At 40.3% G+C, this 21,969-nt stretch overlaps 1 protein-coding gene across 3 annotated transcripts; it reads left to right on the top strand.

Annotated features, from left to right (window-relative positions):
* Window positions 1-565: 565 nt before the first annotated feature.
* Window positions 566-20,846, top strand: LOC131239548 (glutamate receptor 3.4-like). Of its 3 annotated transcripts, none has more exons than XM_058237316.1 (7): window positions 566-752; window positions 4,280-4,643; window positions 8,226-9,571; window positions 9,859-10,136; window positions 18,016-18,047; window positions 18,620-19,029; window positions 20,098-20,846. In XM_058237316.1, the coding sequence occupies exons 1-7, from the start codon at window positions 750-752 to the stop codon at window positions 20,572-20,574; spliced, it is 2,910 nt and encodes a 969-aa protein (XP_058093299.1). In that variant the 5' UTR covers window positions 566-749; the 3' UTR covers window positions 20,575-20,846. The 3 variants fall into 3 exon arrangements, with proteins under 3 accessions (XP_058093299.1, XP_058093291.1, XP_058093307.1); XM_058237308.1 differs by lacking the exon at window positions 566-752 and adding an exon at window positions 824-927; XM_058237324.1 differs by lacking the exon at window positions 566-752 and having other exon boundaries at window positions 4,504-4,643; window positions 8,234-9,571.
* The last annotated feature ends 1,123 nt before the right edge of the window (window positions 20,847-21,969 follow it).

Below are 21,969 nucleotides of genomic sequence, written 5' to 3'. Positions count from 1 at the left end.
GCGGCCCTTTCTGTAGGACCCACCTTGTATGTAATATATATCCACACCGTCCATCCGTTCTTATAGATAATTTTAGGATATAAGAACAAAAGTGAAAGAGATCCAAATTTCAGAGAGACCGTACCATAGGAAAAAGTGATGATTTACCATTAAAAACTTCTTGTGAGCCAGTAAAAGTTCTGGACCAATCTTATATTTGTTTTTTCACTTCATCCAGTTTTATTTAACCTTATAAACAGGTTGGATGGAAATTAAAAATTATATAAACATTAAGTTGGGCCCTAGGAAGTTTTTAATGGTAGAGCATTCAATCAACATTGTTTCCTATAGTATGGCCCACATGAGATTTTAATATTATTAAATTTTTTAATTGATGATCTCAAATGATCTGAAAAAACGGATGGACAGAGTGGATATAGAATTCATTAAGGTGGGCCCCACGTAATGGCCGCATGGTCTTGGATACGGCTGGGTCCGCACCTAATCCGGTCCGTCTCACCAACGGCTAAAAAGGAGAAATACCATCCCACCCAGTGTGGAAAAAAGAAAAAAGGAGAAGTAAAAAAGAAAAAGAAGAGAGAGAGAGATTACAGTTTGGAGATGGAAGTGAATATGATTCTTTGCTTGGTTTCAAAGATTATGAATAGACTGTGTGTCTTGAGTCAGAAGACTGATGAAGATTTGTTAGCCTTATATGGACTGAAGCTGGTTCTTCCCCAATCAGCTCTTCCATTTCATCCTCTTTATCAATGGTTTTTTTCCTACTCTTCATATGCTTCTAGCTTTTCCTTTTTCAAATTCTCTCTCTCTCTCTCATACATTTACTTCTTGGAATAAAATGGCATCTGGGTTATTGAAATCATTTGTTTTTTCTCATTTTTAATGCTTGTTTTACTGAATTGTACTTGGTTTCATCTCATTTCAGTGGTTTGTCTCCTACCCTTCTAATGCTTCTAGCTTTTCCCTTTTCAAATTCTCTCTGTCTCTCATACATCTGGTTCTTGGAATAAAATGGTATATGGGTTCTTCGAATCATTTGTTTTTTCTCACTTTTTAAACTTTTTAATGCTTGTTTTACTGAATTGTAATTGGTTTCAGCTCATTTCAGTAGTTTTTCTCCTACCCTTCTTATGCTTCTAGCTTTTCCTTCTTCAAATTCTCTCTCTCTCTCTCTCTCTCTCTCTCTCTCTCTCAAACACACATACATCTGCTTCTTGGAATAAAATGGCATCTGGGTTCTTCAAATCATTTGTTCTTTCTCATTTTTTTATACTTATTTTACTGAATTGTACTTGGTTTCAGCTGGGTCCTTACTCTTGCTCCAGTGGTAGACTCTTAGGAGTTTCAACACCTGGCCAAGGGTTCGAGTACCCATAGGTGGTGAAACCCACCGGCGTGAGTATGTGGGGGTGAGTGTGCGTGTGTTAAAAAAAAAAAAAAAGTACTTGGTTGCAGCTCATTTCAGTGGTTTGTCTCCTACCCTTTTGCTGATAGCTTTTTCCGTTGCTTGTTTTTACGAAGGTGTATTGGTTGGATGGTTTTTCTCATACCCAACTGTGGTTTCTTGTCTTTTTTTTTTTTTGAAAAATATATGTTTGGGTTTTTGTTCTAATATATTGGTAATAATCATTTTTTCAATTATTTGTTTTTTTACTTTTATTTTTTGAAGCTTGCTTTAGTGAATGGCCCACCTTATCAGCCATTGGAAATCTCATTTTCATTGGTTTTTCTCATTACCCAACTGTGGTTTCTTGTCATTTTTTTTTTTTTGAAAAATATAGGTTTGGGTTTTTGTTCTAATATATTGGTAATAATCATTTTTTCAATTATTTGTTTTTTACTTTTATTTTTCGAAGCTTGCTTTAGTGAATGGTCCACCTTATCAGCCATTGGATATCTCATTTTCATTGGTTTTTCTCCTGCCATACTAAATAGGGAATTTTACCAAAAAAAAAAAAAACACTACCCACTCATTATGAAATTTACATTTGGGTACCTTTTTCAGTAGGCTTTAATAATATAATTAGAGTTCTTTACTTTAGGTTTCTTGATCGAGACAGTGATGGTGGTGACAACAAAGGGGTTGGCAGCTCGGGTGGGCTCCACCATGATGTTTATGTACATCACCGCATGTTACATTCAAGGGCCAAAAATCAGCCCCATTCATGATTCAGGTAGACCGGAAACGGTGATACAAGGCAAGGCTTGCCCTCTATACTGTATCCCTTGGTATGACTTACCTGAAACTTTAGCGAGTCATCTAATGGTTGGAGTGGATTTTATATAATCATGACAGTGGGCCCTGAAAATCAAGGATGGATGTCTCTCCCAACTATTTTGGCCCACTTGAATCATCAAGTGTCACCCACCCTTCATTTTTTATGGGCTCACCGTGATGTGTATGTGATATCTACTCTGATCATTAGATGTGTAATCCCATGTTAGGCCTGGTTTCAAAAAATCAGGCTAATTTCGTATCAAGTGATTCACACCCAAGGAAACATTGGGAGAGAGAGAGGTCCACCCTTGATTTATACAGGGCTCACCATGCTGATTATATGAAATCCACTCCAACCATAAAATGTCACATCAAAATTTAGGCTTGGGGCCCAAAAATTAGACCCATCTGTAATTCAGGTCCACCACACCAAAAGGAAACAATTTTGAGGGTGAGTGATGCTCTATCCATGGTTTCCAATTGTGTGGTCTCTGAATAACGAATGTATCTGATTTTTGGCGCCCTAGGCCTAACATGGAGTGATGAGCCTGTGGTCAGAGTGGATTTCAAATAAACATCATGGTGGGACCGACCCTACCCGCCGACCCCTTTGCTTCATACAGCCCTCACATGTCTCCTTAAGAAATCTAAATAATAATTATTTAAACTAATGTGGTAGCTTATTGAATTTTTTTTTGAAAAAGATATCAGAATGTAAATTCTATAATATGTAGGGAGTCTTTTGTAAAATTCCATACTACATACATATCAGAGTTCTTTGAATTAGATTTTTATCGGGGTTCTTCAAAGGGAGTTGATACCTTACACCCAACCTGATTGATTTGCTTATGCATTTCCATATTTTGGGAAACAGTACAGTTTTTGGGAAACAGTACAGTTTTCAGTTTTGTACTTCCTCTCTCTCTCTCTCTCTCTCTCTCTCTCTCTCTCTCTCTCTCTCTCAGTTCTTGGCATCTGGGATCTTCAAGTCATTTTCCTTATAATATTACTTTGAAATGCTTCTAATACTTTAATGCAAGCCTTAAGAGCTAGTGGTATTCAGCTCTTCTTTTTTTTTTTCTTTTTTTTTTTTTGGGGGGGGGTGGGTGGGTTTCTCTACCCATCTGTCCCTAATTTCATTTTTTAAATATAAATGAGTTATTTAAATATATAAGTGGGTTCTTCTATTAATTATTTAAATATTAAAATGTTGGCCTTGCCAGATTGTGGTTTTGACTTTGAAGTTCATTTTCATTGGTTCTACTCCTTTCCATCTGTCCCCAACTTTGTGTTTTTCAAAGCCATTTCAATGATATTGATACCTGCATTATTAAAATCATTTGTGTATTTCAAAAATTTCTCTACCCATCTGTCCCTAATTTCATTTTTTAAATAGAAATGAGTTATTTAAATATATAAGTGGGTTCTTCTATTAATTATTTAAATATTAAAATGTTGGCCTTGCCAGATTGTGGTTTTGACTTTGAAGTTCATTTTCATTGGTTCTACTCCTTCCCATGTGTCCCCAATTTTGTGTTTTTCAAAGCCATTTCAATGATATTGATACCTGCATTATTAAAATCATGTGTATTTTAAAATTTTCAAGTGATTATTCAAGTGTATTGCTGGTCTTATCAGCTACTAGATTTTTGGTCATTTACACTGTTCTTCTCATACCCATCTGTTTCTATTTGATTATTATTTTATTTTGAAATTTGTTGATGTTTGTATAACTGAATTGTGCAGCTGGTCTGTCATCATGTATCTCTTGCACCATCCAATAACGGTGGGCAGGGATCTACACCCACATTTTAAAATGGGCTTTTGATAATTCGAATTTTGAAACAGTGCGTGTTGAAGTTTTGCACTTAAAATTTTAATGTCTGAACTTGTTTGAATATATTAGCATTCGCATGTTTCGGATTATTTGATTCCTTCTCATTTTTATCAGTTTTTTTTACTGAACTTTTTCCAGTCTGTGAAATTGTAGTTTCTTAATGCTGTGGTTTTGTTTTTCTGCATCTTCAAGCTGCTTCCTGACATGGATAATGAAAATTTCAGGACACATGTTGGTGTAATCCGAAGACACAGATGAAATTTTCGACACATCGATCTTGGGGTCACAATATGACAATTGGCTTTGGCCATATTTCTTTGTCGATGCTGGTTTTGGTATTGGTTTTATACTCCTTTGGTCCCACTGAAGCTGCAGGTAGGAACCAAAGTGCCAACGTTCCATTAAGGCCAAGAGTCATTAACATTGGAGCTCTGTTTACTTTCAACTCGATGATTGGTAGAGCTGCCAAACCTGGTATTGCAGCTGCAATTGATGACGTGAATGCTGATGCGACCGTTCTTTCTGGCACAAAGCTAAATATTATCATTCAAGACACTAATTGCAGCGGCTTTGTTGGAACCATTGAAGGTATGTGCAGCTCATGTGAATCACATTCATTGAATGTCCTGGTTTTCTTTGAATGATACAAAGTGATAGCTGCAAGAATTTTAGTGTAATAGCTTCTTTGTCAAATTGCATCTTGTATCGTGGAGATAAAATCTTCGGTTGTTGATTTGGGAGCTATTTTCTCCTCTGTTCCAAGGAATCATTTGAAGGTACCCTTTATTAGATTAGCTTTATCAGCATAGTAGAAAGGAACATATTCTGTACTGTATCCTCATTGTTTATCCCTATCCCTCATTTCCATCCAGGAGCATCTTAAGTTTCCCATTTATCGAAAAAATCCCATTATTGGCTCATTCTTCATTGAACCATATGGATCGATCTAGCAATGATGGACAAGGAAGTGGCGATAACTAGCTGCGATGAGAGGGTCGCTCACTATTCGCTAGTGTCTCTTTTGTGATAAATCTGCATTTTGGCTTCTTCGAATAGAACTTGTCACTTAACAACAACAACAACAACAACAACAAAAAAGAAGGAAAAAACGTTAACATCTAGTATTGTCATGGGTCGATACCGGAAGCTCACCGTCCTCAATCCAGGAAGAGAACCAAGCTCCCACTTAAGGAAGTGCTTTGACCATGTGTGTAAGCAATCATGAGAGATAATGGGAAACAATCATCATCATAGATTGTGGGTATTGATGAAAATGAATAGAGAATGAGACATAAGATATACGCGGTTCGTCATCTTGTCACTACATCCATAAGGAAACACCGGCAAATAATTTCACTAGCAAAATAAGGATAATACAAAATATAAGAGAGGCAATACTCAAATATAATGAACAGACAAGAAACATCTCTAGCTACTTCTCATCATACATTAAGAGAACCTTAGGCAAAACCATCCCACCTCTTCTCTCCAACTTGTCAATACATGAGAAGAAACCCTTGGAGAAAACTCTCATTGAGAGAGCCCTCTCTCACTCTCCTCTCCACCTTGCTAGCACAATGGAAAACCCTTTTAGGCTCTAAAGAGAGTGCCTTCTTTTTATCTTTTATGACATGCCTTAACTTGGAAATATTGGTAAAAAGACCACTTTACCCTTCAAATAATACCCCTCAGCTAAAGCCACTAGATGGGCCATTACCGCGAACAAGTGTAATAGCTGTTTTGTCAAATTTGGTTTGCATTCGAATGTCCGAGAAATAAACATCCATTAAGCGCAAGATGCCCTTACACCCAAATCATATCCTGGATGTTTCATATTTGACCTGAATTGCAATACGTATTGACTGGGAGTGGCAGCACTTTAATACTTCCTGAAATTCCCGACACCCAAATGACATGTCCATCAAAATACCTGTGGGAATAGTAATTTGGGGTACATCCAAATGCAGTGTCAAACTCCATTTGTTTCAATTGCCTTGCCATGTTTCTATCACTATGATTTCGATGACTTCACAGAAAAGTTTATTTAATACTTATCATGCTTCCTTGTCTGTGTTAGCGAAACAGGGTCAGATGTGCAGAGCATTTAGGTCTTTATAGCTTAGATCTTAATTGACATGGCCTTAATATTGTGATTCTATTTGCATCATGTCTACTCAAGAGAAAATGGAAAAGGAAACGGTAATAGTTTCTACGACGTCCCACAGGCCTCAATTTCTGTATAATTTTCTTATATCTGAAAATTGTAAGCCTTTGATTCCAAAGGTGCTGTTGTTGCATTGTGATTGAACAAACTGTTTGTGTTTCAATTGTACGGGAGCCTCTGTTCATTTCTTTTAATCGAGGACACCTCACCATCTTTTCTTACTTTTTCATATTTGTCAATGATAAGAAAATCAGATCCTTTCATGCCTGCTACAGAAGTTTCACTTTTGTATCTATTCTCCCTAAAGGTGGTCCTGCAAGAAATAGATAGCTGCAGTTTAAAATGCATCTAGGGTGCGTTTGGAAGTCTCCCAAAGGCCCCAAATGCATATCGAACCATATCCCACAATAGTACAGGAATATGGTATTCTAGGATGCTACTTTTGGGTGTTACAGAATGCAAAATATAGGTAAATTTGATGGGATTTTTCTGAAATCACCTTCCATGGATCTTCTAGTGTGACTGAGAGTCCGGCTGCTACGGGTTGTTTGCTATCTATGTAGAAATCAAATAGCTGGGATACTATATTTGAATGCGGTCCCTATAGCTTTCGCTTTAAGCCTGTGAATCTTGTATTCTATGACATCATGTTTATGCATTGAAATCTATGAAATGAGCTTAATGGGAACATCTTCCCATACTTTGGATGGTTACAAAATCTTAGAGAAATGATGTCTGCTTTTTGAGGGTACAAACTTAACACTCTCTTAAGTTATATATGGTAATGTTCATGTTTATATTTGGTGTCTGATTGTCTTTGGCTGCCTTTGGATGCAGCATCTAATTGGATTGGAATAATTTGTTCGGGATGTGTTTGGTTGTACCAAGTATCATGAAATTTCATGATATTTGGTGCAACCAAACGCACCCTCAACTGGGCGGAAAATAACCAGATTGCAATTACCATGATTGGTATTCACATTAGCAGACTTATCACCACATTGCAGTTATGTTAGTTCCAAATTGGGCTTGAAAGGAATGTAGCTGCAAATGAAGGCTACTTGTAATGACTTATGGCTTGTTTGGCTACCATCAAAGTTGTGTTTTGATAGAACTTTTTGAACACATCTGTCCTACCAAGGGTGTGTGAACAGGCTTGTATGAATGTACTATTTTGTTGTATTGTTTGTTGTTTGTCAAACACTTGGGTCTGGATAAGCATATGTGGTTTGTCTACATCAGTTACATTGGTGCATGGGGACATGGGGGCCCTTGTATGTTAATGATGGCAAATGTGGATTACTTGAAGATTCATCATAGCACATGTCAATCTCTTGAACATGCATCGTGGTACATGTGGCACATGTGGACATGTAGGGAGCTTGAAGGTTGAATGTGGCATAAGTGGGCGGTTGAAGACAAGCAGTCTCACTTATGGCACATTCATGTGTGGCTTATATGGCAAATGTGGCACATTTGCCATGCATGTGTACAAAAGATCGCGACTCCTTCATGTATTATATGGAAAATGTGATAAAACCAACTTTGTGTTTGGACTTCCCAATCCACAATAACGGCTAATTTTTTGGACAACCTTATCTTTAATTTTATTGAAATTAATGTCATGTCTGAATAATTGTCGTTGACAAACCATGGACATATGCCTTGTCTGGACAAAGCTGTCCAAATGGAACTTTTTCAGTAACCAAATACCCCGATGGAAGGTAATTTTTGTAATTCAAATTGATAGTCCATCCAAACACCTCAGTTGTGTAAAAATTTATCTAACGCTCATATCCTTATAGAGGAGGTTACATCCTCTACTCCAGTATTTCAGTCAGTCAAAGATGGTGTCTTGTGCAGCTGAGAACAGCAGCTCTTGTAAAATAAAGAATTCATTGTACTTTTCTTGATTTCTTAACACTGCAGTGGTTATTGTTTCATTTTTATATGGAATTTTCATTATTTTTGTTGGTTGAGTGTTTACATCAGACCACCATGTATAGCTTTGCAGCTGATGGAGAAAGAAGTCATCGCCATCCTTGGCCCACAGTCCTCCGGTATAGCACATGTCATCTCTCACGTTGTCGATGAACTTCAGGTCCCACTACTGTCATTTGCAGCAACTGACCCGACACTTGCTGCACTACAATACCCGTATTTCCTTCGCACCACGCAAAGTGACTACTTCCAAATGAATGCGGTTGCCGACGTGGTTGAGTTCTATGGATGGAGGGAGGTAATTGCCATTTTCGTGGACGATGATAACGGGAGAAGTGGGATTACTGCATTGGGTGACGCCCTCGCAAGGAAACGGTCGAAGATATCGTACAAAGCCGCGTTCCCACCTGGAGCGAGTGAAACACTTATCAATGACTTGTTGGTCGGAGTAAATCTGATGGAGTCTCGGGTTTATGTTATTCATGTAAATCCCGACACGGGTATTAACATTTTCTCCATTGCAAAATATCTTGGCATGATGTCCAGCGGGTATGCATGGATAGCAACAGATTGGCTCACTACCGCTTTGGATTCGATCGAACCAGTTGATCACGAAAAAATGAATCTTCTACAAGGGGTCATCACTCTTCGCCATCATACACCTGATTCCAATCTCAAAAGGAAGTTTGTATCTAGGTGGAATGGTTTAGTTAGGAAAGGGAATGCTAAGTCGGGCTTGAATGCTTACGGGCTCTATGCATATGACTCTGTTTGGATAGTTGCTCATGCCATCAATGAATTTTTGAATGAAGGAGGAACCATTTCCTTTTCAAGAGATTCAAGGTTGCGGGATGAGAATGGAAGTACGCTGCACTTAGCAGTACTCCGTGCATTTGATGGAGGCCAGAAATTACTCCAGAAAGTGTTACAGACGAACTTCACAGGTCTAACTGGCCAAATTCGGTTCGATTCTGAAAAAACTCTGGTTCGTCCTGCATATGAGATTCTCAATATTGGTGGGACTGGGATTCGGAGAGTCGGGTATTGGTCTAATTATTCGCATTTATCAGTCGTTGCTCCGGAAGTTCTATATAAAAAGCCGCCAAACACATCCACTGCTAGTCAACAGCTTCTCAGTGTCATCTGGCCTGGTGAAACCCTAACTACACCACGTGGGTGGGTGTTCCCGAACAATGGGAAGCCACTGAGAATCGCTGTTCCGAACCGTGCAATATACAAGGAATTTGTGACAAAGGATAGTGGCCCAGATGGGGTGAAAGGTTTTTGTGTCGACGTGTTCAAAGCTGCAGTGAGCTTGTTGCAATATCCTGTCCCACACCAATTTATATTGTTCGGAGATGGTAAAGAAAATCCCAACTACAACGATCTCGTGAGTAGGGTCGCTGACAATGTGAGTACACCGCCATTGTATATTTCCTCTATTGCTTGATTAGCATGGTATGCTTGGAGTTTAATGGTGCGTTTGGATGCACTATTGAATTGGATTGCAATGGTTGTTCAATAGGGAGAAAATAAACAAATAAAAAATGCATACATTTGTATTCATATGAATACAAAGAGAGATAATTGCAATCCGATCACTTACACATAGTTAAACTGTCTCAATTCAATTCAATAGTGCATCCGAGTAGCATAACTTCCTCTAACCATCTCATATAAGCACTTTCTCTTGCTCAGAAATATGATGCAGCCGTTGGGGACATATCCATCGTCACGAACAGGACAAGGATTGTGGATTTTACACAACCTTACATTGAATCAGGCCTTGTTGTTGTTGCTACTGTCAAAAAGATCGACTCAAATGCATGGGCTTTCCTGAAGCCCTTCTCCCTAGAAATGTGGTTGGTCACATTTGCGTTCTTTCTCTTCGTGGGAGCTGTTGTTTGGATTCTGGAGCATCGGATTAACACTGAGTTCCGTGGACCTCCAAGCCAACAGCTTGTAACGATTTTCTGGTTAGTATCTTCTAATGTTTGAGAAATATCTTGTTCGAAGAAAGCATATTCCTATTGCTAGATGGGTTACATTTATACTTTTCCCAAATAGAGAATTTGTAATCGTTTTTCATTGGTTTTATGAATTTAGGTAATTTTATACATTTTCTTTTATGTTTTCGGCAATAATACATGTTGAGATAAGCAGGATCGGTCGGATCCGATCCAACCTGAACCGAAAGCCAGGGTCAGGTTGAATCGAGTAGACCCACTCAGATCCGACACCAAACCGAGTCGAGTTCGGGTCATGTAGCAACTCGATCCGAACCGAAATCAGGTAGTATAAAGTTAGATTTTACTCTCTTTTTTTAAATTTACCTTTACCCTTCTTCTACCCGAACCCTAATCCTACCCCAGCCAGTGCCGCCAGATGAACCTATGCGGCACTGCAACCTGAGCTGACTTCCTCTCCTTCCCTCCTTTCTCTCCTCCCTTCTCTCCCTTTTTCTCCCGATTTCCCTCCTCTCCTTCTTTCTCTCCTCCTTTCACTCCCTCTCTCCCCCGATTTCTCTCCTGTTTCCTTCCCAGCACTAAAGTCTCTGGCTCGGCTTTACTCAGCCTGGTCCGAATCAACCGAACAAACTCAACTCGATCCGACTTGGTTTCCCTGACCTAGTCGGACTCGGTTCGGGTCTGAAAGCAAAGAGCAAATGATGCAGGCTAAGAGAAAACAATTCCCTTTTGGTTTTCTGTGTATTTGAGACAACCCTAAAGGGTTTAATATATAAGGCTTTACAATGTCAATACAAGGTAAATGTTAAATACAGAATCATCTATCTATGGAAATTAGTTATACATCATCTATCCATAGAAATGAGCTGTACAAGGCATGTGGCCTGTCTAACATCCCCCCTCAAACTAATCCTGGTCATCAACAAGTAATAGTTTGCCAACTAGAAATGAGTGACGTGCAGAAGTGAGGGACTTCGTGATAATGTCAACAATCTGATCATGGGATGCGATATGTGGAAGAGAAATGATCCCAGACTGAAACTTCTCTCGGATGAAGTGACAATCAACTTTAATATGCTTTGTCTGTTCATGAAAAATCGGGTTAGAGGCAATCTGAATGGCACTCAAATTATCTACATGTAGTAGAGTAGGATTCTGTAGATGAATGCCCAAGCCAGAAAGAAGTCCACGTAACTAGACAAGTTCACTACAAACAGCTAACATCGCTCAATACTTGGCTTCCGTGCTTGATTTGGAAACAGTGGCTTACTTTTTACACTTCCAAGAGATGAGAGAAGTACTGAGAAAAGCACAGTAGCCCATGGTAGATCTGTGTGTGAAAGTACAACCGACCCAGTCAACATTCGAATAAGCACGAAGGTCCAGAGTGGCCGTGGAGGAGAAGAACAGTGATCGATCTAGAGTTCCACATAGGTATCGTAGGATACGCAACACCGCAGTCATATGAAGAGTTCGAGAAGCAGAAACAAACTGCCTGACAACTTGGACATCGTAGGCAATATCAGGGCGAGTCATTGTTAAGTAAACCAGACTCTCAACCAAACGATGGTATAATGTGGGTTCCTGAAGGAGAGCACCATCATTACGACCATATTGAACGTGAAGTTCTAAGGGAGTCTGAACTGTCTTCTGATCTGTCAATGAGGCCAAGGCAAGAAGATCCTTAGTATATTTACGCTGGCTGACTAGGATGCCACGTTTAGAACATGAAAATTCAAGTCCAAGAAAGTATGTCGGATGTCCAAGGTCCTTTATCTTGAAGGATGCTTTCAGAACTTCCTTTAATACTGAAATACCAGTAGCATCGCTACTAGTAAGAAGCAGGTCGTCAACATATACGAGAACAAAGACAATTCAATGATTAGTGGTGCGCAAGAATAAGGATGTATCATGGCCACTTTGAGTAAAGCCAGCACTTGTAACAACATCATGAAAGTGTTGGAACCATGCCCGAGGGGCCTGTTTGAGACCATATAGAGCTTTCTTGCGGCGACAAACCTTATCGGCAGGGATTAAAGATCCAGGAGGAGGTTTCAAATAAACTGTTTCTTGGAGCTCACCATGAAGAAAAACATTTTTTACATCCATCTGAGTAAGAGGCCAAGAACGAACAGATGATATTGCCAGAAGAGTGCGAATAGTTTTCATCTTGGCCACAGGAGCGAATGTCTCATCACAGTCAATTTCGTGTTCCTGTTTATATTCCTGAGCGACAAGCTGAGCTTTGTATCGATCCAATGATCCGTCAGACTTGAGCTTTACAGAATAAATCTATCTACTCCCAATTAATTGGTGGTCAGTGGGTCGAGTGACAATGTCCTACATATGGTTATCATCCAATGCTTCCAGTTCTTCTGCCATAGCCTTCTTCCAACAATCATGAGTGGCCGCCTGATGGTGTGAAGTAGGAATCGAGACAGTATCCAGAGTAGCATTCATGGCAGACAGAGTATATCAAGCGATCAGGCTCTCAATGTACACGAGTGGAACGATGTACCAAGGTAGGATCTAGATCGGTAACAGGTATAGTAGGGAGAGGAGTAGGTGGTGGATCTGTACGTGGTCGTCGTGAGTAAACCTGCAACGGACAAGGGAGTGTACTCGAGGCAACAGGAATGTCAGGAAAAACAATAAGACCAGGAGAGTTTGGTGCGGGCGAAGGAGGAACAGATGAATGGAAGGCAATATGCTCAAGAAAAACAATATGTCGAGACACCCGAACACAACGAGAGACTGGATCATAGCAACAAAAACCCTTCTGAGTTTCTCCGAATCCTAAGTACATACATTTGACTGATTTTGGTGAAAGTTTGTTACGTTCACGAGATGCCAGATGAACATAACATACACAACCAAAAACACGAAATGTGGAATACGTAGGAAGTGAACCCGTGAGAGTAAAGTAGGGAAATTTACCATTCAGAACTATGGTTGGCATCCGGTTAATCAAGTAGATTGAATGCATCATAGCTTTCGCCCAGAAGGAACGAGGAACACTCATAGCTGTCATCAGAGTATTGACAGTTTCAACAATATGGCGATTTTTTCGTTCAGCCACCCCATTTTGTTGGGGAGTATCAGAACAGGTGGGCTGGTGAATAATCCCATGACCCTGAAGATATGCACGAAAATTTGTGGAGAGATACTCTCCTCCTGAGTTAAAGCGGAGAGTTTGAATTTTTACTTGAAATTGAGTGTCCACCATAGAGTGAAATATCTTGAATTTTTAAAAAACCTGTGATTTAAAGTGCAGAAAGTAAATCCAGGTGTAACGTGTGAAATCATCAATGAATATAACTTAGTATTGTAGTCCAGAGAGTGACATAATTGGTGAAGGACCCCAGACATTGAATTTTTCAAAAACATGTGATTTAGAGTGCAGAAAGTAAATCCAGTTGTAACGTGTGAAATCATCAATGAATATAACATAGTATCGTAGTCCAGAGAGTGACATAATTAGTGAAGGACCTCAGACATTCGTATGCACTAGCTCAAACATAGATGATGATTTCGTAGTACTCAGAGGAAAAGGAATACACTTACTTTTTGAAAAGCAACAGGAAGAATAAGAATAATCCAAATTACTTTTATTAAGAGAAATATTCCCTAACATACCAAAAGAAAAGAACTGAATCAAACGATCAGAATGTGGATGACTTAGACGAAAGTGCCAGAGTTTCCACATTTTATTTCCCGAACAAATATTCGAGGAAGCTGGAGAGAAGAAACAACGAGCTGGAGTGACGGATGGGTCAAAGTCCAGCACGTACAGACATCCACGCCGCCTACCCTTCCCAAGTACCTTCCTCATTGCCAGATCCTGCATAAAACAACAATTTGGAAGAAATATAACTAAGCAGACTGAATGGGTAGTTTAGTGCCATCCGCAGTAGAAATAACCTGATTTCCAGTATAGGGACGAATGTCGCGAAGATGTGATACGTCATCAGTCATATGATTGGAAGCACCTGAATCGAAGAACCATGGAGAAGATGAGGATATATCTGACATACCGGCCGCAGAAAGGGCCTACACGATCTGCTGGAGCATTGCATGAGTCAAAGGTGAGGAAAGACCGTCAGCAGAAACAGTAGATGCAGTATCACCAACAGAAGGATCGGAAGAACCGGTTGCAAAAGTAGTAGAAAGAGCACGACCTCGACCACCACGTCCATGGCCGAATGAGGATGCATAGGCACGTGAACAGCAGTCCTGAATACCATGACCAGTCCGTCGACAGTAAGTGCACTAATCTTTGCACTGAGCGACGACATGTCCCACTTTGTTAGATCCGCGACAAGTTAAAGGAGTGGAACTACGGTTAGGGGTAGAGGGTGGATACAGTGAGTGCCAGATCAGATGGTTCCTGAGATGGTCCCTGAGAGAGGACTGGCAGTCGTTGTTCCTCAGCTAATAGATCATTCATAACCGAATTCATTGAAGGAGTTGGGCTACGGTTCATGAGAGCAGTCCTACAATGCTCAAATTCCGGACGCAGCTTCATAAGAAACTGTCTAACTCGCGCACTATCGCGCATTGTTTGGAATATCTTAAAGTCATTAGGGAATTCTGGATCCATCATAACCATTTCTGTCCAAATTGTAACCATTGTAGAGTAAAATATTTGAATACTTTTGTCACCCTGAGTAAGGTGAACCAGATCTTGTTCCACGCGGTATAACCTAGCCGCATTACTCTGTTGATAAATAGTCTGGAGATGCTCCCACATTGCCTTAGCAGTGCGATGTGGTGTGAGGCCAATAGCAATTGACCGATCGACCGAATCATGAATCCAGGTAATAATCCGTCCATTTTTCATTTCCCACTCAGCCACTTTGTCGGCATCTATGAAAGGGACAGTAACAGATCCATCAATTAGTCCTCACAAACCACGACCCTTAAGAAAACTCTGAAAGTGGATGGCTCATAGATTGTAGTTGGTACCATTGAAACTACATCGTCAGGCCTCTGTATGGGAGTCTTTGTCCATAGTTAGGAAGCGATATAAACCACGCCAAGGAAGGATGTACCTTGCAGCAGGATAGTCGATTGCAGTGACAGGCAACAGAACATCAATAGATTAGCAGCAACAGAATAGAGACGTGCGCAGATCAACAGAACAGCAGGGGCGTGTGCAGCAGGGATGGAGCAACAGAGACGTGCGCAGCAGGGATGAAGCAACAGAACAGTAGGGGCGTGTGGGCGTGCGCAGCAAGGACGGATGAGGCCGGGGTGCGATGGAACATGCCTGGGGAGATCGGATGGGGGTCGGGAATGGTCGGATGGATCAGTTGATGCAGCAGGAGCACAGAAGGGGCGCAGGGGTGGTCCGAAATAGGGTTTTTTGACGCAGGAGTGGCCGGATCTAGCGGGAGGTGGTGTCGGTGATGAAGGAGGTGTCGGATCAGGATCGGTATGACTTTAATACCATGAAAGCAAAGAGCAAATGATGCAGGCTAAGAGAAAACGATTCCCTTTTGGTTTTCTGTGTATTTGAGACAACCCTAAAGGGTTGAATATATAGAGCTTTACAACGTCATTATAAGGTAAATGTTAAATACAGAATCATCTATCTATGGAAATTAGCTATACATAATCTATCTATAGAAATGAGCTATACAAGGCATGTGGCCTATCTAACAGGGTTAGGCCAGCAAGGAATCGGTTTGGATCGAGTCAACCTTGCTGGACTTGGTCCCGAATCGGATTGATTCGGGTCAGGTGCTTGCAAAAACCGGATCGAGTCAAGTTGAACCTAATTCGGTCCGACTCAACTTGATGCCCACCTCTTAATACATGTTTGGGGGGGCATCCAGTGTATCTAGTTACTACAACCGTCTCTCTAGTTAATGTAGTAGCAGACCCTCTAGGCCTCTTTGAAATAGCCATTTATATTGAGTTCAACTATTTATCCCCTTTGTTTACCAGAATTAGAACCTTCTTCAATTCAATCACAATGGAATTGGTTTTAAGATTGATTTTATCCCATGGCCATCTTGTAACGAATCCACGACACATCAAATCACCAGCCTCATCTAGCAACTTTGTTCATATTCCATACTCCATCTCTTATTAGTGAGCATTTCTAATTGTAGTTTATCTTATATGGCATTTTGACTCCTTGATTACTCCTAATCTTAGAAGCCTCACTTGTATCGAAAGTAAAGTGGCAAATTGTTAATTTATATCTTCCTAAAATGCATCAGGAAAATGGATTTGTTGTGTTAAGTCTTTCCTTGTTGTGGGAAATGGTTCTCTCTTATCTCTTGTATCATTGCAATGGATCCATGACCCATCAAACCACCACACGTGCCATGTGTCACACAGGTGCGAGATCCAAGTCGGCCATCATGTGGGTCGCTGAGTAGATGCTCTGGATGAAGATAAGGCCGGTGCACTCATCATGTGACCCCAATGTTGGATACAAAATGGACAATTTAGGGGGAAAATGGCCCAAATTTTGTCAGCTATCCGTTTGTTTCATAAACTGTAGGCCACCTGATAAGTGGACCAGGTCTGATTTTTTTGGGCGAGGGCATTTGTGCTGTAGGACCCACCTGAGGACAGCTTGGATTGCCATACATTTTTCTAATCTTGGCCAAGTCATTTGGGTCTCTCAAGGCCCTTGCAGATGGGCTTACCATGTATGTGGCTAGAATTTATGATCTATTTCTTTTTTGAAACTGTAACTTATTTTTTTAATCTCTTCCCTCGAATTTAAGGGCCTCTTATCTGCATTGATATATTTATCTTTTTAAATACAGTTTTATCATTCTTTGTGTTATTGGATTTGTTTCACATTTACGGCAATCCTTTAGGCTGTGTTTGGATGCACTATTCGATTAAATTGCAATTATGAGTTCAATAAAGTAGAAAATTAGCAAAGGGTAGTACTTCTGTATACACAGACAGATTAGGGTCCAAACCGCAATTGCATTACTTCCAAGTTAGACTTGAAAAGAATGCAACTGGCAAATTGCAGGCAACTGCGCCATTTCAGTTTGGTGATTCCTCCTGATAGAACTGAACTCTAACAATCCATTTCAGTTGTGCATCCAAATGCAGCCTTCACACTTCGGTGTTTATTAAGTCTGCATCTAACACTTCGTATCTTACCATTTGACTCCACTCCCTTAATTCTGAGTGTGTTTTGAATTTGGACTTTCCCAAGTGTTTCTCTTATTGGAGTTAGACACATTGATTTGAAATTAAAGAACCATTTCAAGTCTTCTATTACAGTTTGTAGTTCAACCCAACTAATCCATCATGACTTGATTATTATCTTATAAAGTAGATTTATATGATCTTCCAGTTGAAGGTGAGACTCGGGTTTGTATTTTTGTAAATTGAGCCCCGTGGTGTAGCAAGCCAATTAGCCCATTGCTAGTTTTTGGGCCCACAATGGATGGTTGTGACCTGAAAATCTCCTCTATAAGAAAATTCTGACATTTCTATTCGTGGGTAGCGAAAAGGCGGTCAGGACAAGCAAAGACGGTAGCAGTCAACATTCAACTGAAAAATGGCCCAGGAATGGCAATCTGGGAGCTTTTTTGAGCATGGTCCCATCCAACCAATGTTTTTCAACTTGAAAGTATTGAGCTGTACCTGTCTTCCAAGCCCTTATTTTTTATACATATCATCAATTAGTTCAATTTGGACCATTGATGTGAACCCTTGATGCATTGACAACACTCTAGAACAATGAATCATGGATCCCACTTTAACAAACTGAAAACCTTAGCGTAGTGCACATACCTTTGGCTCAAGGATCATATGATACATCTCTTCTGCATACATCTTGATTCAGTTTTCTACTTTGATACTGAATATGAAAGCATTCAGACTAACCTTATTCCTCATCTTGCAGGTTTAGCTTCTCAACGATGTTTTTCGCACACAGTAAGTATATTCTATCGTTGTTATTAGTCCAGTGATTATGTTTCTTTTGGATAAAAAATAGTAACAAAATAAAATAAAATAAAAAACTATACAGTTCCCACTTATATATCTCATGCTGTGTTTGGTTGCATCAAATATCATGAAATTTCATGATATTTGGTGCAAATGAAATTTCATGATATTTGGTGCAAATGAAATTTCATGATATACACCCTTAGCTATCTGTACACACACATGCGCGCATTTATGAGATCCAGGCCGATCATCTTTTGGCCATACCCTGGTTGGGGTGTGCAAAAAATGCTGTGGTGGATGAGTGTAGCCACTGCTTGGATGACCAACATTTGATGGGCAAAAGATCTAATCTTGGGCTGGTTACAATTGGCAGCTATTGTCATCTGATCAATAGATTTTAAGGAATGGCCCATCCATGGCAGGGCACTATAGATGAGCTGCCTGGATTGTGCACGTGTGCTCAAAGATGATATGCAGAATCTCTTTCTACCAGAAGACGTTTGCTCACAGGATCTGAAATTCAAACTCTGACATCCTTTCATTTCGACCGAATGCAGGAGAGAACACCATGAGCACCCTCGGACGTGCTGTCCTACTGATATGGCTGTTTGTAGTATTGATTATCAATTCAAGCTACACTGCTAGCTTAACGTCGATCCTCACAGTGCAGCAGCTTACATCGCGGGTTGAAGGAATCGACAGCTTGATCTCGAGCAACGAGCCTATTGGGATTCAAGGCGGGTCGTTTACCAAGAATTATCTGATCGAAGAGCTCAATGTCGCAGAGTCAAGGATTGTGACCTTAAAACACCCAGAAGACTACGAAATTGCTCTTCTGCGTGGACCAAAAGGGGGCGGAGTCGCTGCAATTGTTGATGAGCTTCCTTATATTGAGCTCTTCTTGTCCAACACCAACTGCAAGTTCAGGGTTGCTGGGCAGGAATTCACGAAAAGCGGATGGGGATTCGTAAGTTTTTCGCCTTCTCTTCTCATTTCTCTTGCAGTGCATAAATGAAGTGATACCCACATAAATAGCTACAAAAGATTGAGTAATCCACTGGACAATCCAGAATTGTAGTCCTTGAGTCGTCTGTGGTCATGGGCCCACTCCCTGTGATAGGATTCATCTGTCCTCCTACTCCATCATGGATGACCCACTGTGGACAAACACCCCACTGATTGAATGAATGCACCGTCTTGTTGGCTTGCAAAGCAACGGTTGAAAGTTGGAACTGAAATAGCTAACCATCCAAATCCATCGAGGAAAGCTCTTTTATAGGGATGAACTTGGTTCTGCAACCTGCTTATCATCGCCTTATGAACTTTTCATGATGGGGCCACCATGTGAACGATTTGGATTGCAGCAGTGGGGTCCTGCATGCTGGAGGGGGTAGGAGACTACTAATTTGGTGAACAGGCAGACTACTAAACTGGTTCTCTTTGTTGATGAGTACTTTTCCCATCTCTTAATCAGTTCTAAGAATGACAAGATGCATCCAAACACCATCAATCTCTTTTTATTGGATATCAGTTAAAATCGATCTTCTATAATTTCATTTTTATCTAGCATGATCAGTAATTTGATTAATTGATACTATAATAACAAATAGAAACATATTATGGATTTAGTGATCTCAACGACAACTTGTAATTTCCCATAGTAATTTGAGTGCTGTGCTGATGTCTTCTATGGTGTGTTTGGATGATCAATTGAACTGAATTGCAATGACCCAAATAGCTAATTCGATGCAGAAGAAGCGACCAATGCCAAGGTGGCCCCATTTTTAATTCAGAATGATGGCCTAACCTCTAATTGTAATTCTGTGTTTTTTGAGTTGGACTTAAAATGGCTGTGAAATTCAAAATTTGGGGGCTATTCGTTCATCGTGGTTGGAAATGGACTCGCCCCACTTTGTTCATTTGATTCATTTCCACTTGAATTGAATTATTGTGATTCAAACAATTGAATATCCAAACACGACCTTGGTTCGAAACTAGTTAGTTACAACTTACAAGCACTGTGTTATCTTGACAGGCCTTCCAAAGGGATTCTCCTCTAGCAGTGGACTTGTCGACAGCCATTCTCACCCTGTCTGAGAGTGGTGAACTCCAAAGGATGCGTGATAAATGGCTTTCCCGCGAGGGGTGTTCCACTCAAATGACCAATACAGTTGATGTGAGCCGCTTGAGCCTCAAGAGCTTCTGGGGCCTCTTCCTCATATGTGGCATCGCATGTTTCCTTGCACTTCTCGTGTTTTTCATAAGATTGTTCCGTCAGTTCAGGCAGAAAAAGAAACATCCGGAGAACCGCGAGAAAAGCCATCATAAGGACGTACAACCCGTTCCACATCCTGAGGATGATGACGGACCCGTTCCACCTCGGGCTCAACCCGTTTATCCAATTCTGATGAGAATGACTAAAAGTTTCAGGGAGTTCTTTAATCTCATGGATGAGAAAGAACCTGAGGTGGATGAAAAGAAGAAGGAGAAGGGAAGCACTAGCAGTAATTAGTTTTGTAAAAATATCTTTGGTAGCAGTCCTTGTGATCAAAGCTCAAGTGCCTGTCCTAGCCCTTTTGCTGAGAGAGAGAGAGAGAGAGAGAGAGAGAGAGGCAGCAAGGAATGGAGGCATGCAATACTTCCTTGTACTACTGAAAGTGAAATTCCTTAACAGTGTCTGTGTAGTTCTTAGGCAGCAAGGAATGCAATGCCCAAAGTGAGAATCCTCATAGAATGTTTGTACCACATTGTATTCTTCAAAGAATAGAAAATTTCCATTTATTATGTGGAGTGCTTGTTTATGGAGTTGGATGATCCTTGGAGGATGGAAGAGGTCATGTGCAGTGACACATAGGGACGTGAATAGGTTCCCGATGGACCCGACCTAATTTTAGCCTGATGGACCCAACCCAATTTCAGTGGGTCTTGCTCCCCTTTTTTTAGACCCATGAAGAAAGCGGGTCGGGTTTGGGTCTCACCTTTCAACCCAGTTAAAAGTTAGGTCTAAATGGGTTTAGGTTGGGTCCATGTGATGGACCTGGTTAAAGTTGGCTTGAGATCAGATTTAGTTGGGTCTCGGTCAAGTCTGGTTTGTTTTAATAGTATCATTATATATTTTTAATATATTCATATATAGAAAGATACTGAATTTATTCAAGCCACAAAGGCAAAAGAAAAGGAAACCACAACAGAAAAGAAAAGAGCAAGAAAAATACAAATACAAATACAAACAACTAAGGCGCCCACTCTCTAAAACATTGAGTAACCCTGCTGATCACCTTAAGATTAGAGCAGCTCCTATTCTTGAAACAACGATCATTCCTCTCAGCTCCTATTCCTGAAACAACAATCATTCCTTTCAAGGGTCAGAGTCTAGATGACCGATAAAAGAACAATCTTTCACCTAACTGATGACCTTTTCCATGGCCCACCCGAATGCTAAGCTCAAAACAAATCAATGGAGCTAGGCATCACCTAGTGAATGCCAAACTGACAAAGGATATTGCTCTAAACCTCCCTCACAAAGTAGTAATGAATAAATACATGGTCTACAGATACTGCATCTTTGGAATGAAGAAGGAAAATATTAGGGAGCATTATGCATCTCTTGTAAAGATTGTCCATGGTCAGGATCTTGTTTCTTCCAGCCAGCTAAGTGAAAGCAACAACTTTTGGAAGAGCCCCATATGACCACACAACAGCAGTATGATTATTGGGAGCTTGAATCACGGTATGAGAGATAAGAGAAGAAATATTTTACTTACTGAAAATATTTTAGACTTCTATGGTTTAAAGAGCCTAACTTGATGCATTCCATTAGTCTTGGGACTTTTGGTGTTTTGGTTAAGTTCTTAACAATTAGTATCAGAACCAACACCACATCCTATGTTTGAGTCACGGAAGGAGT

This window comes from Magnolia sinica, chromosome 1 (assembly GCF_029962835.1).
Source record: "Magnolia sinica isolate HGM2019 chromosome 1, MsV1, whole genome shotgun sequence".
In the NCBI taxonomy this organism is placed as follows: Eukaryota; Viridiplantae; Streptophyta; class Magnoliopsida; order Magnoliales; family Magnoliaceae; genus Magnolia; species Magnolia sinica.
The sequence above is the reverse complement of the archived record's forward strand: the minus strand, read 5'-3'. Positions and strand labels throughout refer to the sequence as shown.

What these genes read in the sequence shown, in the direction of transcription:
- LOC131239548 (XM_058237308.1), top strand. Translation starts at nt 883, where the DNA reads ATGCTTGTTTTACTGAATTGTACTTGGTTTCATCTCATTTCAGTG. An exon ending in GGTTTCATCTCATTTCAGTG is followed by an intron (nt 928 to 4,279) that starts GTTTGTCTCCTA and finishes TGAAAATTTCAG; the next exon opens with GACACATGTTGGTGTAATCC. An exon ending in CAGCTTGTAACGATTTTCTG is followed by an intron (nt 10,137 to 18,015) that starts GTTAGTATCTTC and finishes CTCATCTTGCAG; the next exon opens with GTTTAGCTTCTCAACGATGT.